General features: G+C 44.3%; 1 protein-coding gene across 1 annotated transcript in view; it reads right to left on the bottom strand.

Annotated features, from left to right (window-relative positions):
* Nucleotides 1-745, bottom strand: part of TBX15 (T-box transcription factor 15) — a 147491-nt gene extending 146746 nt beyond the window's left edge. The window contains exon 1 of the mRNA XM_021003131.2: nucleotides 358-745. Within this exon, the coding sequence (XP_020858790.1) occupies nucleotides 358-559 (202 nt within the window). The 5' untranslated portion in view covers nucleotides 560-745. The remainder of the gene's footprint in view (nucleotides 1-357) is intronic.
* Between the last annotated feature and the right edge of the window lie 16201 nt (nucleotides 746-16946).

Genomic DNA, 16946 nt, shown 5'->3' with positions numbered 1-16946 from the left:
CTCCCCAGAAAGGACACCACTTCGCAATTTAATTAACATGCTTTTTGCAAGTTAGTTTTATGATAGAATATCAGCAACCACACCATATCTCCCATAAAAAAAAAAGTTTTCAAGAGCCGACTGGGGGAAGATTGGAGACATTGGTGCAAAAGAAAACAAAACTTTTTTTTTTCTTTTTAAAGAACTGCAGAAGAAAAATGAAAGACGAAAATGAGGGGCTAAGGAAATAAACAGTAAAGAAAGGGAGGGGAAAAAAAACAAAGTAAAAGAGAAAAAGGGAAAGGCCAACCCCCCACCTTCCCGGATTTACATTCTGCCCCCTGTCCCGGAGCCGCCTGCTACGCACGCCGTACTCACCGGGGTGGGGCTCCAGGCAGTGAGCCGCGTCCTCGCCGTCTCCGAGTGGTCCCGCGGGGCTCAGGGACTCCATGGACAGATCCAAACCCTTTTCCTCCCAGTCTCGGAGTTTGCGCTTTTTATTTGTCCCAATCAGGGCTTCTACGGAGAAAGCATGTGCTCGGGAGCTCAAGGCGACTGCAGATCTTCTCCTTTCACTCATCTTAGCCGCCCTACGCCCTGGACCGCCAGCCCACCCGTAGCCGGCTACAAATCGTGCGCTAAGACGGAGCGGCCAGCGGAGCCTCAGCCGGGAAGAGGCAGCAGCAGCAGCGGGTGTCTAGAGCAGCAGCAGCCGCGGCAGTAGGTCTCGGCGCTGGCGAAGGTGGTGGCTTCTCAGAGTCCTCTCTACCCCTCCCCCCACCCCCCCACAAGCCCAGCACTGCCACCCCACTCACTCGGCCTCCGACTCCGGAAAGCGTCCCCCGCTGCCCCCGGCAATTAGGAACCTGGGCCCGTAGCGGGGACAGTATTGCTACATGAGCTTGGGGAAGAGGCTGTGGTGCTGGACCCCGGCAGAGCGGAGGCGGCGGCAGCGGCTGCAGTGGTGGAGGCTCCGGGACAGCTGAGCGGTGCTGGCTGGTGTCCCTACCCCTGCCTCGCTCCCCCCCCCCTCCGGGCAGGCTCAAAGGCTGTTCGGACTGGATTTCATCTTTTTTTAAATTCTCTCTCTCTCTCTCTCTCTCTCTCTCTCTCTCTCTCTCTCTCTTCTCTCTCTCTCTCTCTCTCTCTCTCTCTCCTCCCCTCTCCCTTCGCTCTCTCCTCCCCCTCTTTCCCTCCCTCTCTTTCTCTCCTCCCCTCTCTCCCTCCCTCTTTCTCCCTATTTCTCTTTTTCTCTCTCCCCCTCTCTTCGTCTTTCCGCTGATCCAAACTTCTGGGAAACTTTTTTTTTTAATTCCTCCCTTTCCAGAAGTGCTGGGGCCAGGCTGTGTGTGCCAGTCAAAGGCGCAAGGGAGAGGGAGGGGGAAGGGAGAGAGAGAAAGAAAGAAAAAAAAAAAGCAAGCCCCCGACCAATAGGGGAAGAGGGAACAGGAGAAACCCCAAAGCTGTTGTCCAATGAGAAACTGGGAGAGACTGAGGCTAGAGGGCAAGAACTTGGGCCTATTTGTCTCTCCTTAGTTAGCCTCGACATTAACCCTTGTCACCCCGGATCCCACTTAAATTGAGGGGTGAGATGGGAAGGGGAAACCTAAACCTAGTGCAACCTTAGAGTCGAAAAATGAAATGTTCCCAAATACCAAGTTCAAAACCATTTCTTTCTAATTCAGCTAAGTGTCTAAGATGCCTCCCAGGTAGTTGATAATGATCTTGGAACTTGGGATTCAAAGTATGTTGTAGGATTTGCTAAGTGTCTTTAAGTAATGAGCACTGGGCTACACCTCCACTTGCCCCCCCACCCCAGCAGAGTTAGCGAAACTCTGTATTTAGAGCTGGCAGCCCCAGTGTTTCATTAATTATTTTGTTTTAAATCTCCTTTTGGTCTAATCCGTGCTGCCCCCAACACCTTTACTATTAAAAATTTTCAAAAATTTAATAAAAATCCCTTTCTTACCACCCAATGTACCTGTCTCAACAAGAGCCCATGCACTTTTTACGACGAAAAAAACGAATTCGGGAGTGTTCTCAAGCCCACGGCTTGCGCTTTCTGAATGGGACCTGAGGGCCTTTTTGAGAGGGGAGAACCTCAGAGGCTAAGTTGAAGCACTTGGAGAGTTCTGGGCCACAGTTTCCCCAGCACCCCCGGCACAAGCCCGCTTTTTCTTTATGTATTGGGAGCCCAGTTAGGGAACCCTCCGAGCCTTTCTCGGAAGCTTCGCTCGGGAGCTTCTTCTCAGAGACAGAACAGGGAAATTGTGTGTGTGGTGATGGTGGGGGGGGGGGTCAGACCGTGATCTAAATTCTTCAGGGAAGGTGCTTCTTTTTCCTTCCCTTTCTTTTCCTTTTCCTCCCTTCTCTTCCCTTCCCTTTCCTTCAGCAGAGAAAGCCCTTTTGGAGTTTCCTCCCTACTTCACACTTATTTCTTAAAGCAGTTTTAAGTTACAACAAGTTAAGTTTAACTACTCCCCCCACCCACCGAGGGGGGGGGGGACAGAAGGACCACCTCTCTTTCCTGAACTTGGTTTTACCTTCTTATGCCCTACTGTTTCAGATGAAAGACTGACAGTGAATCGCTAAGAGATGGTATCAGAAACTCCCAACACTTAGCATTTGCTAACTGGACCCAAGGAATTGAGAAACCTCAACTTGCTCTAGCGACAAGGAAGAATTGTAAGAATCTGATTCCTCGGGGACAAATAAATTACAGCAGTAAAGGATTATTAGAGAGATTTCATAATCTCTGTCAGGTCTAGTTCTCAAAGGAAGACAGAGAGAAAGACAACTGGACAAGTGCATAGGATCGACATACTGAATGACAGACCAACCCAGACCAATAGAGAAGAAAAGAAATACATTCAGGAAAAGACAAGGAATATGAAGACAGGCTGTCTGTCAAATAGGGAAAGACAGACAGACCGGGGTCTCTCTGACCATAGCATTTCACAGTGAAAAAAAGGAATTCTCATTGTCGCCTAGTATCATGGCCTGCTGGACTGCTTTACAAAGAGACTCTGCCTAATTTTTACCTAGGCATTTCTGCAGAAGAACTAGAAACCCTGAGGCAAGAAGCCTCTTCTCGGAAGGCTGAATAGGGAAGGAAGACCAGACCTGACTAGGCCTAGCTTCAGGCCATATGTGTGAGTGCTGGGTGGCACAGATGCCATTTCCTGAAGCCCCTTCTCCTTCCTTTCCCCCAAGACTGCTAGCTTGGAGGCCTGAGGTCTGGGCTGGTGGAAGAGGCAGTTGAGAAGGTATCTATGTCTTGGGCCGCAGGCCTCTCACTCACTGTGTTTCCCAGAGTTGTGCCCTGGGTAAGGTCACTTGGCAAGTCTTGGGGAGTGAGTCCCCCCAAGCTGAGGTGCAAAGAACAAGCAAGCCACAGTCAACTTAACATCCCTCCCTTTGTCAGTATTTTTTCTCTTCTGTTAACTCCAAAGTACTGCAATGGATAGATATTATAAGCAATACTGGACCTCTTTAGCTTCACTGGCCCTCTTTTCAGTTCTTCTAGGTATTCACTAGTAAGCATTAAGATCTACCCAAAACTGCTCAGAAATTCAAAAGCTAACTTCTCAGGGCTATCGAGGTGACTCCTATGAGTTCCCTTAGCCTTGGAAGGCCCTCCAGGAGTTTTTGACCTCCCCATCCCTTCACCCCAGACACACAAACCCTGCAGGAAAATTCCAACGCCCTTTCACTCTCCCTGAAGGTTCATAAAACAACCAAGCCTTGGAGCTGAGAAGCTCCAGCCCCTGCAGGGGGGCGGGGAAAGCCTAGGAGATGAGTTAGACTCCAGACACTCTCGAATCTAGCTAGTTCCTTCCTCTGGATTCTCTGGTTCAAGGGAAAGGAAAGGGGGGAGGGAGGGGAAGGGGAATTGATTCTTTCTCAAGCGCAATCTTGTTCAGTGTTCTGACTGGCCTCTGCTCCACATTTCATTAGAGGCACATGACGGCAGTACTCTCAGGGTTGCAGGCAGACGTAGCTAAGCAAGAAGAATAGATGTGTACACTTACCTGGAACACCAGTCCAGAGGCCAACACAAAGCAGGCATGTGTGGTGATGTCCAATACATACAATGCAGATCATCTGTGCACATGTTCCGATACTCGAGTGAGCCGTGCCCACGTGGAAATGCGCGTCTGCACACACACACATACACACACACACACACACACACACATACACATACTCCCTACTCTCTGGGCCCTGGGCCCACGAAGAGAGGGACTCTTTCCATTCCTTTGTATGATTATATTATAATATATCTAGGCTGACATAGATGCCCAGTCATTGGTGAAAGTATGGGAAACTCTCACCTGGGCTAGTTTTGCTAGACATAAATGAGAAGTAGGAGCTGAGAGGTAGATAGGTAGCTATTTTCTGCCTAAAATCTGATGAAGCATATATGACTGTGTGATGCCTTTGTGAGTGGTGTGTGGCTGGGGCTAGACAGTGATGAGAAATAGAAAGGGTGCTTTAATTTGCATGAATTTGAGTGAAATGTGTGTATCTGTGAATATAGCCTCTTTTTTTTTTTACTTTGCAGACTGGAGGGGACTTTTCTGTTTCTACCTTTGTTTCTGCCTTTCTTTCTATCTGTTCGACCTCTGTTACTGCCTGTTCTGTCTCTATCTCCCTCCTCCGTTACTTTTAATCAACTGATATTTGTGGGCCATGCTGGGGGAAGAAGCAAGGAACACAATTCAAAACTGGGATAATCCCAGAACTGATTAACGGATGCCCTCTCATACACTCCAGTCACTGTTAGGACATTAACACTGCCCCTGGGGCTGAGATTGAAACTGTCCATTTCATCTTAGAAGGTAATTGACTAGGACAAGTATGGGAGTGAGAGCCTGGCCTAAGTGTAGGAGTCAGTAGTTTGGGGGCGGATTTGTTTTCGATCTTGGAGTAAAGAGATGTCAAACCAGCTACCAGTTCGGGAAAGAGGAAGAGAATGAGAAGTAGCAATGAGAAGAGGAAAGACCTGGGAAGCAGCAGGGATGAGACAGGGAGGTCAACATTATTAGAGCTTATCCAGACAAGTTATTGACTAAAGAAAAGGAGGTGACTCTTCTCCTACCCAGGACAGAAATCACAAGCACACACACTTCCAGAAATATCCCAGCCCTTATATATATTCACTCACCACCCCACCCCCGAGCAATAATTGGAATATAACAAGATCAAGGTGACCTGACCCCGTCCGGGTTTGATTTCGGGTTTTTGAGCCAATAATTGAAAACAAAGTTTAAAATAGTGGCGGGTGTGCGGCGGGAGGTTACCCCCTCAAACACTTGGTAATCACATATTGGGGGAGAGGCTGCAATTTATTGTATTTTCTGTTGACTGCCAGATATAAAACATTATGGATGAAATCACTTGAGGAAAGGAGACAAACTTCTCTCCTTGGGAGCCTTTCCTACTATGGCGACAGAGCAGCCCTAAGTCAAATCCAGAAGCAATAAATAGGGAGAGGACTGGATAACGCACCACCACAGAAGAGAACGAAGGCCGCTCGGGTCTAGGGCAGGGGTTGAGGTACGTGAACAGAGCAGCCAATTTCTCAGGACGCCTTCAAACCTTGTTTGGTCCAAATTTCGCCCACACTTTCGCAGCCGCTTTTCAGTAACTTTCGCTCAAGAGTCTGCGGTGTGCTGAGAGCTAGTCACGCGTTGTTGCCTGTTCACGACCCGCTCCCGCTTTATTTTAACTGCGGACCGCTCTTGGCGAGGTTTATTTAATTATTATTTTTTGTTGTTGCGCGAAATAAAATCTTTTGTTTTTATTTTAAACTAGCAGCGTGCCAGTCTTGCAGTTCTTCCAGATGTTTGCAATAAAATGTCAGGTTTCGCCTTTGGGACTCGAAATAAAATTTAACTACCTTCACCCTGTAATTATTCTCTTAGCTCTCCCTTCATAAATTTATCTGCTTTCTTTCTGGCAAGGTGGGGATCAGGGAGGGGAAGGGGGATGTAAGGGGGAACCCGATTATGCACTTGGACTATAAAAACGAGCCACCCGGTTTCCTAGCCTTCCCTGACTGTGGCCACGCAGTGCGCGGGCCGGGTGGTGCCGGGGTGGGGGTTGGGAAGGGAATCAGTTCTTGGGCACCGACCGAACTCTGGTTCGCGGTTGGTTCTCAATCTTCAGGTTTTGCCGTTTAACAAAGAGGACCTTTGTAAGAACAACGCCAGGGCTCAGTTGGGCCCAGGTAAAGAAAGGAAATTTCGTTCCCTGAATCCCGCAACCATAAAACCTTCTCTCGGCCTCAAACTTCAAAGCATCATCTCCTTCACCCCAACACCCCCAATCCATCTCCCTTCACTAACCCCACCCCAAACCTCGGCGGAGACAGTGAGCCTGCCCCAACCCCCAGCCTCTGGCCCTGAGTCCTGGAGCTGAACTGGCGGAAGGCTCGGCTTTCTGGCTGAACCTCTTCGCAGGAAACGAGAAAATGGAACCCGAACTAAAAGATGTTTAGAGCATAGAGCTCGCCTTCACTTCTACGCGAGGCTCGATGAGGCAGCTGCGGAGGCAGAGGGGTAACAGCGAAGTGAGGGCGGCCCCAAGTCAGAGGCAAAGCGCAAAGTACACACACACACACACACACACACACACACACACACACACACACAACACACACACAAAGTGGTGGACACCCAGTGCTTTCCTCTGTCAAGGGCTACAGACCAGCCCAACTTGCAGAACATCTGCATTTTCCCTAAACCTGCTTAAACTCACTATGAGTTTTCGTAAAGTTTTTAACTGCAGCCTGATTCATAATGCCATTTGGGAAAACGCTCCTGCTCCAAGAAACACAGAGACACGCACTCACCTCCACGTACTCATACAAATGTGAGCGCGCAAGGGCCCACACGCATATACACATCTACATATGCGTTTGTATAAGCATATACATAAGTGTGTGTAAAATTATATTCTCTCTCGCTCTCACACGTACACAGACTCAGGACTGAAGGAAACACATTCACACCCATCCTGCCACACACTCACCCTGCCCCCAACTTTCTTGCACTCCCCCCCTTGCCTCGAGGAGGTGATGGAGACCAGATTCTTCTAGCTGAATTCCTTTGCAAGAAGAGCTACCTGTGGAGAATCAAAGTGTCTGCGAAGAAGACCAGAGACTTAAGTAATCCTACCTGCGGCCTAGCGCCCCCAGGACAGTCCGAGTCTGGAGATAGCTAAAGGGGAAGACAGGCTGGCGGGCTGAAGAGGCACCCAGTCCGTAGCGGGAGTTGGTCAACACGGGCAATGAATGTGGAAAAGGAAGCAGCCATCAGGGCCAGCGCAACCCTGGAGCGTTCCCCAAAACCCAAGGGAACTGGGAATCCGGGATAGAAAGGGAGGGAGGCGCCCAGCAAGACAACCGCAAAATCCTTTCTTCTTCCCCTCCCACCCCATGGGCACTGTGAGGAAAGGGCAGTAAAGAAAAAGGGGGAACTAGGGTCGCAGCAGAAAGTTCCTGGGAGGACTGGGAGAGGATCCAGGGCGTTAAAGAGGCTACGGATTTTCTTTACTTTCTACGTACACACCCCAGTCCACTGCCAAGGAAAAGCAAATCTTTCTCTCCCTGTTTGCAGGTGTTTTGCTAAAGTTAATCGTCTGTATTTGTTTTTCCACGGAGAGGAAGTATTACATAAAATCGTTACTTCAGGAAGAAAAAAAGCAAAGAGCTGACGTCTGAATGGCACCGGGGGAAGGGGGGTGAGAGAGAGAGAGAGAGAGAGAGAGAGAGAGAGAGGAGAGAGAGAGAGAGAGAGAGAGAGGAGAGAGGAGAGAGAGAGAAGAGAGACGAGAGGATTCTGAAAGAGAAAGTGGAGGGGGGAGTGCTGAATCGAGGATGAATGACAAATTCTAACAGATGCAAAGAGCTGCACCTACCTACTAATTATCAACCTGAAGTTTTGCAGCTTTCGTATGGTGGTTCTTGCCAGGTGTTGTTACATTTCACTTGTCGCTAATAAAACAGCATTAGAGAAGCGAAGCGTACCGAGTATGTACGCCTGTGCCCCCTCGACAGCATGCTGTACACACCTGAGTTTCTGCAACACCAGCCAGACACCTCTAAGTGAAAGGGACAATTGTTTGAATTGTATTCATTTAAGGAGGAAGAAATCGGTATACTTTTGCTTTTGAGCACATTTTGCATCCTAATGACCCTTACCTTCCAGAGAAGACCAGGTCAAAGGCCAGTGGACAGAGAGAGTCCCTGGACCCCCAATAAGTTGCCTTATCAAGGAGCCTGGGGCCTTGTATCATTAGGGGTAATCGTGGCAGCGCAGATGTGTGTGCACATCTGTGCTGCACACTGAGTCTCAATACTTCCAAATTGGGGCATAGGATCTAAAAAGCTAAAGGACGTTTTCTAATTAATTACTCCATAGTTAGGAAGCCACCATTTGCCACTATCACCCCCCTTTTTTTCTGCTGCTCCCATACCCCACTCCTCCGTGCTAGGTTAAAAAAATCTATGAGGGCAGAACAAATCTGAAAGACATGGGCGAAAACGCACAGCGAGAACCGAGTTTTTTCACTTTTCTGTATGTCATGTACTCCCCTTTGTCAGTTTCCAGGATCCCTTCTCAGGAAACTTATATACACACACACACACACACACACACACACACACACACACACACACAAACTCATGATACAAAATTCACAGGAAATCGATTATGAACAATTTTTTTTCCTCATCCAAATTCAGGTCCCCTCTGAAATCTAACTACAAGGATCCATGGATTTCAAGTTAAGAATCCTTGTTCTAGAGAGAAGTAGGGCTATCTATTAATGTCTTCTCGAGCTGTTGGACAGCAGAAAATGGGAAGTTTTTCTCAGGTCGGATGAGTCCCACGAGTTCTCATGTCCAGCCAGTTAGGCTTCAAATAGAGAGAAGTGGATCCACTTCTTAGAATATGAATAGAAACTCTGGTGTTTGTTTTCATTATTTATGCCCAGTATCAGAGGCCCCAAAAAGCTGCTGGAGGAGATATAGGTTTTGGACTAAATATTAAGGCATGAAAAGCAAATAAGAAATGAATCGTCCCTGACGACAGACAGAAGCTATGAGGTGACTCAGTGGATCGAGTGTTGGGCCTGGAGTCAAGAAGACATGAGTTCAAATCGAGTCTCAGACACTTACTAGCTGTGTGACCCTGAGAAGGTCATTTAATTTGTTTGCCTTAATCCACTGAAGAATGAAATGGCAAACTACTCCAGTGTCTTCGCCAAGAATACTCCTTGGACAGTACGGTCCACGGGGTCAAGAACAATCAGACACGAGTGGACAACAACAGAAGCAGACAGAACTAGAGACTGCTAGGTACATAGTAGATAAACTACGGGTCCTGGAGACAGGAAGTCCTGAGTTTGAATCGTCACAGGCACTAACTGTAGGACCTTGGATAAGTTAATTAACCCGAGTCACCATTTATTCAGCTATAAAATGAAGCTAATAATAGTTAGGATTGTTGTGGGGATAAAATAAGATCTTCTATATACATATATGTGTACACACAGACACATATTTTGCAAGCCTTGCAGTGTCATATAAATGTTAGTTATTGTTATAGTTTGGACTCAGAAGTTTTCTAGGGTCTCTCAGAAAGATAAATAAATGCAGGAGAAATTAATTTCCTTCAAATATAAGTCGATTCTCCTCCAGCCCTCATTCTAGTTTGTTTCATCCTCCTAGAAAGTTCTTCAATGGCTCATCGCTGCTTAGAAGTGACCTTGATTTTCTGTAGACTTGGGTGGGGTGGTGGGGAGGAATGGCGATGTGTCAGATCCTGCCAAGCTCGAAAGGGCGGCTTCGATGGAGGAGGACTAGGAGTCTGTCCTTCAAGAACCAGATGAGTTAAGTATGGACAAGCTCACTACCACCGACATTTGGCCACCAGGTCAAGATATTTTCGGCCAAAGTAACACCCCAAGACTTTCTGCTAAGGGCTTGCAATCTGCGCCTGTACGGCAGGTGCCCACCCTGACGAAATCGTAGGTATTTCGAACCACTGAAATTAAATTATTTGCTAAATGATTTATCTCAGCCCCAGCTACTTCACCGGTTCCAATACGCATTGGCCAGAAGAGTCTTTATAATCTCTCATACAAGAGAATAAGCAAACTGGGACAGACATGGATCAGGTTCTCCTTTCAACCCAGATCATTGAAAAAAGATAAAGAGATCTAACCTAGCTCTGACAAAGCGGAAACAGATAGTAATAGCCCTTCCGCAAAGGTTGGCATCTGATCTTAACAATTTCTTTCCTGGGTATCTATAAGTATACTTGCCTGCCTGCCTACTTGCTTGTCTCTGTCTTTCTAACACAGATTTGTGCCAATCCATGTGCAAATATCTCACCAATAAACAAACAAATAAATAAATTGCCCATTGGCAAATTCAGACAGAAGCCATTTTCTTTCTAGCTGTGTCTATGTGTGACAAGTGACCATTGACGAAATGCCCCGATACTTCAGGCCCTAACAAAGACATTCGTCTGAAATATTATGATAATTAAGGACTAGGTGGGGCATGGGAAGAAGAAGGCATACATAGGATCGCTGGAATCTTCACCCTGAAAAGAAACAAGTTCCTCCGCTCTCTGAACTCCCGATATCATCCTAGAGAAGTGTGCACTGGATAATCTCCAACTTTATTCTTACTCTAGACAAGAAATGAGAATAACAGAGATTACCTCAAAACGTTCCTTCTTGGTGAAATTCAGAAGACAGGCCCTTAGGAGAAAAGGGGGTGATTTTTTTTTTGGTTCAGTGTGACGAAATGAGCCTTTTTGACGTGACTGGGAAGGTAGGGAAGTTGGTCCTGGCTGGAATGAGAGTGGAGGCAGAGTACTTGAATTTCAGCTCAAGACATAATGTCATCTTTGTTGCAGAATACCACCAAGAATAATAGAATTGTCATTTTCAGTTGGGAGGCTGTCAGCCCCTAGTGTATGGTGCTTCCACCAGATTTTGGGCTGGTTTTGGAGGCAGATAAACCTTAGACATGGGTGGAGTAGGCTACTGCTCACTTGGTGGGTTTTTAAGGGAAGCAAGAAAGTCTCCAGACTTTCTTTTTTCCTCTGGCTAACATAGGAAATCCTGCTGATAGAGCTTCATTTAGAATAAGCTTCCTTATGTGCCCTTATCTTCACCTCAGCCTATTACTATTCAGACATCTATCATCTCATCCTCTCAGCCCTTCCAGATAAAAGCATCCTGGTACAGTGGAAAGATGCTGGCCCCAAAGTAAGAAGACCTTCTTTCAAATACCTATTCTCAAATGAATCCCTTTACAATCTAGCACCTTCGGTCTCTTCCATTCCATATGGTATTTGTCTTCAGCTTTGGAATATGCCATCTTAACAAACAAACAATTTTTAAAATCCTTCATTTGAATCCCACACCTTATAATAAATCATATTTTTAGTTGACGAAGAACTTTCACATAACCTGTAAACAATAACTACAATATTATCCCCATTATCCTGGCTCTTACACTGTGTGACCATGAGCAAGTTTCATTTAACCTTAGTTTCTTCATCTGTAAAATGGGGATAATGTTACCTGTAGGACCCCCCCTCATAGAGTCGTTGAGAACAACAAATAAAGTGCTTTAAAAAATTTTAAACGCTAAAGAAACTACAGCTAATGATGCTGTCACTGCTACCTTCTAGTTAGTTACCTTCCAGTATCTCTAATTTCCTTCACCTTCATACTGTGAGAAATCCCCAGAGTTGTGTCTTCTCTGTCTACATTCATTCCCTTGGCTAATTCACCTACTATCATGGCTGCAACTATAACTTCCATGTGGAAGATAACCAAATCTGCTTCTCTAGCCCTAAACCTTTTCATCTTCATTCTAACCCCACATTTAAACCTGACTACAAGACAATTCTATTCTGATGTTTTTAAAAGTCAACACATACAAAATTGAATTCATTGCCTTTCTCACAACTCCTTAACACTCTCCCTTTCCCTATTAGCCTATTCCTGTCAATGGCACCACTGTTTCTTCTGTCTACCAGGCTATAAATCTTGGCCTCCCTCTCTTTTTCACCTGATATATTAAATTTGTTACCAATGCCTGTGGTTTCTTCTTTCAAATTTCTCCAGTATTCACACTTTTCTCTCAGTTCTCCCACAACCATTCTAGTACAGACCTCTAGCATCTAATAGCTAGATTAGTAGAGTAGTATTTGAATTGCTCTTCATTTGCAATGTAAACATAATCTTTTCCAATAGCCCATCTGCAATGTAAACAATAGATTGATCTTGTATAAAAAACACAACTTTAGGCAAATTCTCTCTCTACTACGCAATAATAATAGCTCCTATTCGATTACCACATCAATTCCAACCTGAGGTTTGGAAAAACTAAATTACTTGCCTCTGCTCACACTAGAGGTAAATGTCAGAGGCGGGATTTGCATGAAAGTCTCCCTACCTTAAAGTCTAACACCACTGTGCCAGAAGCCATCCGCTGTGGCAGATAATAGCAATTCACTCTGCTTATATTGTAGTTTTATAAATCTTTGTTTTGTCTATCCAATCCAACTATAAGCTTCCCAACAGAAGAGGCCATATGGAGATTATTCAAATGACTATGAATTCAGCTCCTTATTTTCTCAAAGACTTTAGTACACTTGGAAAATCATTACTACCTTTAAGATCATGGGCAAGTCATTTAAACTCTTCAGGCTTCATTTCCTCATCTGTACAATATAGAAGTTGGACTAAATGTCACATCCACTTCCAGGTCTATAAGCCTATCTATGATTGTGGTCTAGAGGAAAGAGTGCTGGACTAGGGAGTCTGCAAGACTCAGATTCAAACTGTGTTGCTACAGACCACAGCTCTATGGCTAACTGCAAGTCACTTAAGCTCAAGTCTTCTCGCCTGTTAAACGGCGATAATAACAGCACATACATAGTCCAATAGGGTTTGGAGAACAATTTACAGAGATTCTCATTTGAGCTTCACAACAACCCTGTGAGAGGGATACTAAAGGCATTATTATCTGAATTGTACAGATGAAGAAACTAGATTCAGAATGCTAAGTGACTTGTCCACAGTCATGACACTGACAAATATTGGAGGTAAAATTTGAAGGCCAGTCATCCCTACTAGACTCATACCTACTAGGCCATTCGCCTTCTCAAAAATAGTATTTTTAGTTAGTATCTACTTTAGGGAGCTGCTGTCAGGCTTCAACAAGATAATGTACATAAAATATTTTGTAAATTCAAAATGGCATTATTCTTAGCTATTATTATTATTTCCACATATGTTTACATATAAAAATCCTCTATACCTTAAGCCTAAGTCAAAAGTGGCCAAAGCAAACTTATCTTCAACCTCTCCTTTCCCAAACCAACTCTATCTTCTAGTCAATAAAGCTGGAAACATCAAATTCATCTTTGACTTTTTGTGCACCTTTCAATTCTGACATCCTAAGGTTTTGTGGTCTGTCCTGTTTCTTAACCTCCATGTCATAAAAGTCCTATACAACATTCCTCCATAAGATTTTACTTCTATTCTCTCTCCATTCCTACTGTCACCAACCTAAGTTTAGATCTCATTAGCTCTTTTTCATTAGTTTTTTGACCTGGCCTTTAAAAAAAATATATCTATATCTATATATATCTTACTTTCTTTCTGTCCCTTCTGCCCCTTCTCCAGTCCATTGGAGACAGATTTTTTTTTAATGGATAGCTCTGATCATGTCACTCTCTTCTCAAAAATGTTCAAAATCTGACCCTGGTATTTAATGTCCTCTGCAGTCTGAGACTTTTTCATCATTTTCAACCTGATATCTTACTACTTACCATCTATCATTAAACATTACCATCTACCATTAAACTTTAACTAATTGCAGCTTTCAAATGTCCTGCTTTTCACTCTTTTCATGCCTTTGTTTATATCAGTCCTTCACCTTAAAATGACATTTCCAGCTCCATCTCTTTTCATCCATCTTTTAAGGTCTAGCTCGAATGCAACCTTTCTCAGGGAGCCTTATATAATCTTTCATTCTGCTGAAATCCTGTAGCACTTTGTTCCTAGCTTTCTTAAAAATTTATCACACTCTTCATTTTATTAAAGCTTTGGTGTGTTTTCCTTGTCTCTTCTACTATACTAAAAGCTCTCTCTGGGCTACACGAAAAATTGTTGTTGTCTGTCTCTTCCTCAGCTCCTAGCACAGTGCCTTATATACACTCCATAAATACATATTGAATGAATTAACACATATATTTCTTTTGTTTCACCTACAATTAATTTGCAGTACATAGTATTATTCCTTTACTTTAGAACTGTGATCCATTTAAAAATTAGCACATATCTAAAAGGTAATCATATAAATCATACATTATCAACCACTTACACCTCTGTATGAATAAAGGATCCCAAGGAAGTGTTTATGGGGAGCAGGTTAGGGGTGGGGAATAAAAGCTTACCATGTTATTAGCTGCCTGAGGAAAAGGGGTTCAAGATTCAAAGACCTAAAAATGAGCTTTATTGGCTTAAAATTTTTGCCAGAATTAAGAGAAATCATTTTGTCTAGTTCAGCTACTTCATTTTACAGATAAGGAAACTCAGACAAAGAAGGGATAAATGATTCCCCAAGATCACATAATGAGTTAGTGTTGAAGCCAGAGCTAGAACCCAGATATTTTTCACTTATGGTCTGGTGCCCAGGCAAGGAGGAAAAGGGATAGAAAAATACAGAAACAAATTGAGAGAGAAAACCAAGATCTACCCCCATACACACTTTCCTCCCTCTTTTCCTGACTGGGTTTCACAGTGGAATGTTGGCACAGTTTGCTTTTCTGCTATTTTTTTTCTTTTGCTCTGATGGCAAATACAGCATTACTTGCAGGCTTACTCAGTGCAAACATTACATTAAAATGCTTTTCAAGACATTTTCCTGCTGTGCAGAATTTCTTTAATATGTTCTATAGGCACCCAAACCCTTATGTATGTCTCCTCAAAGACCTTTCAGTATCAAGTTCTAGCCATTTTTTAAGCTCCAGTTCCCGACCTGTACCTTACAATATGGATTTCAACTTTCTTTACCTTCTTCCTCAGAGTCTCTCAATGCCACGGCTTCCTCTTACAATCAGTCTTCCATTTCCATCTTTCTTGCCAGTCTGTGCTTTTTCTTTGCTTTTCTTTTAACCCCACTTCCCCTGAAGCTGAATGCAATGAATGGAAGAGGTGCGTGTGTGTGTGTGTGTGTGTGTGTGTGTGTGTGTGTGTGTGTGTGATGTATGTGATCAAGCAGGAAAGAGAGATGAAGAAAGTTGTAAGTGTGCCTGTCTGTTATTTAAGGGTACATACATATTGAACTTGCATAGACACCTTGGGCTCCAGAGAACATGTTTTCTGACCTATTCCTCAAGTAAGGGGTTTCTTGGTCTTTGGCTCTCTTTGGCTTCTGTTTTTCTGGGTGAAATCTTCCCCTGCCCTCACAATGGCTGAGGCTGTCTCTGTTATTTCTGAACAAAAAAAAAGCAGACTCAGTACTCGACTTAGTTTTCTGGAAACTGAAAGTTTTTGTGAGGCTTTCAAGGCTTCTTAGGGGTGGTGGGCTCCACTGCTCTTGGAGACCACAAATTCAGGAGGACCACGAAACAGTAATTGAAAAGAAAGAGGAGGGAAAGGAAAGTAAGAATAAGAAAGGGGGAGAGAGAGAGAGAGAGAGAGAGAGAGAGAGAGAGAGAGAGAGAGAGAGAGAGAGAGAGAGAGAGAGAGTGTTTCTGAAAAGTCAGTTTACTCCCCAGCCCTTTCCAAGAGGCAGCAAATGACTTTAGCCCCAGCTCTTCATCCTGTTTTGCCATTCCTAATAGGTCAGTGCAGGGGATTTGGAGATCCTGCTGGCAAAAGGTTTATAGAGTAAAAAGTCAAAGTCATAGAAATGGAACATACCACGGAAAACAGAATACTTAAGGAAACTACTCTGCATCAATAATAAAAACCTGAAATAAGAGCCAGATTGTCAGCTCAATAAAAATACTTTTAAAATATTCTGTAGCTGGTGTTCATGTATATATGTTAAAACCAAATTGCTCCAAGAAATTTAATAAAGCAATCATAGCATGAAGATGTATTAATTATATTACGCTGGAAAATAACAACATATTAATAACAGAGCTTTAAGGGCCCAAAGCGATTTTTCTCCTTAGTTTTCCCAGGAATGATATGCCCTACATTGATGCTACTGCTGCAGTCATTATTAATACCCCCAAGATTTCTTGACAGCTTATCCTTCTATTCATAGTTGAGAAAGGTGTGCCCGTTAATGCTCTCTCTCTCTCTCTCTTTCTCTCTCTCTCTCTCTCTCTCTCTCTGTCTCTCTGTCTCTCTCTCTCTCTCTCTCTCTCTCTTCTCTCTCTCTCTCTCTCTCTCTCTCTCTTTCTCTCTCTCATCACCTAGTCAGGGTACCTCAGTTAACTCTAGAGAGTAAAAGGCAGAGTTACGTGAGCGGAATACGCATTATGACTTTATGAAAGGTAAGAAGATAAGAGAGGTGATGAATTGGTCAGGAGGAGAGCAAGTAAGGGACAACTCTGAGCAGATTCGAGCACCTAGAGGATTTTGCCGGGATCTGTCAAGGCAGAGGCAAAAGGTTAGTGTCCTGAAGGAGATTTGGAGAAAGGCTCAGGGAACGGGAGTGGGAGTGGTTGGCGGTGGAAAGCAAGGGGTATAAGTGTCATTCTCTATGTGGTTTTAATATTCTCCCTAATCCCAATCCAATTTGGGGTTATTAGACTGATCCCAAAAGCGCCGGGAAAGGTTGCACATCTGTCTTATTTCAGTAACTCCCTGAGCTCCAGACAGAGGGAGAGATCCAGGAAAGCAGGAAACGTGCTGACATCGCTCTTTGGTCAGAGTATACAACTTAGTTCCCTCTCCCTCTTTTGTAGAGT

Source organism: Phascolarctos cinereus, unplaced genomic scaffold (assembly GCF_003287225.1).
Source record: "Phascolarctos cinereus isolate Bilbo 61053 unplaced genomic scaffold, phaCin_HiC Scaffold_5;HRSCAF=322, whole genome shotgun sequence".
In the NCBI taxonomy this organism is placed as follows: domain Eukaryota; kingdom Metazoa; phylum Chordata; class Mammalia; order Diprotodontia; family Phascolarctidae; genus Phascolarctos; species Phascolarctos cinereus.
The sequence above is the reverse complement of the archived record's forward strand: the minus strand, read 5'-3'. Positions and strand labels throughout refer to the sequence as shown.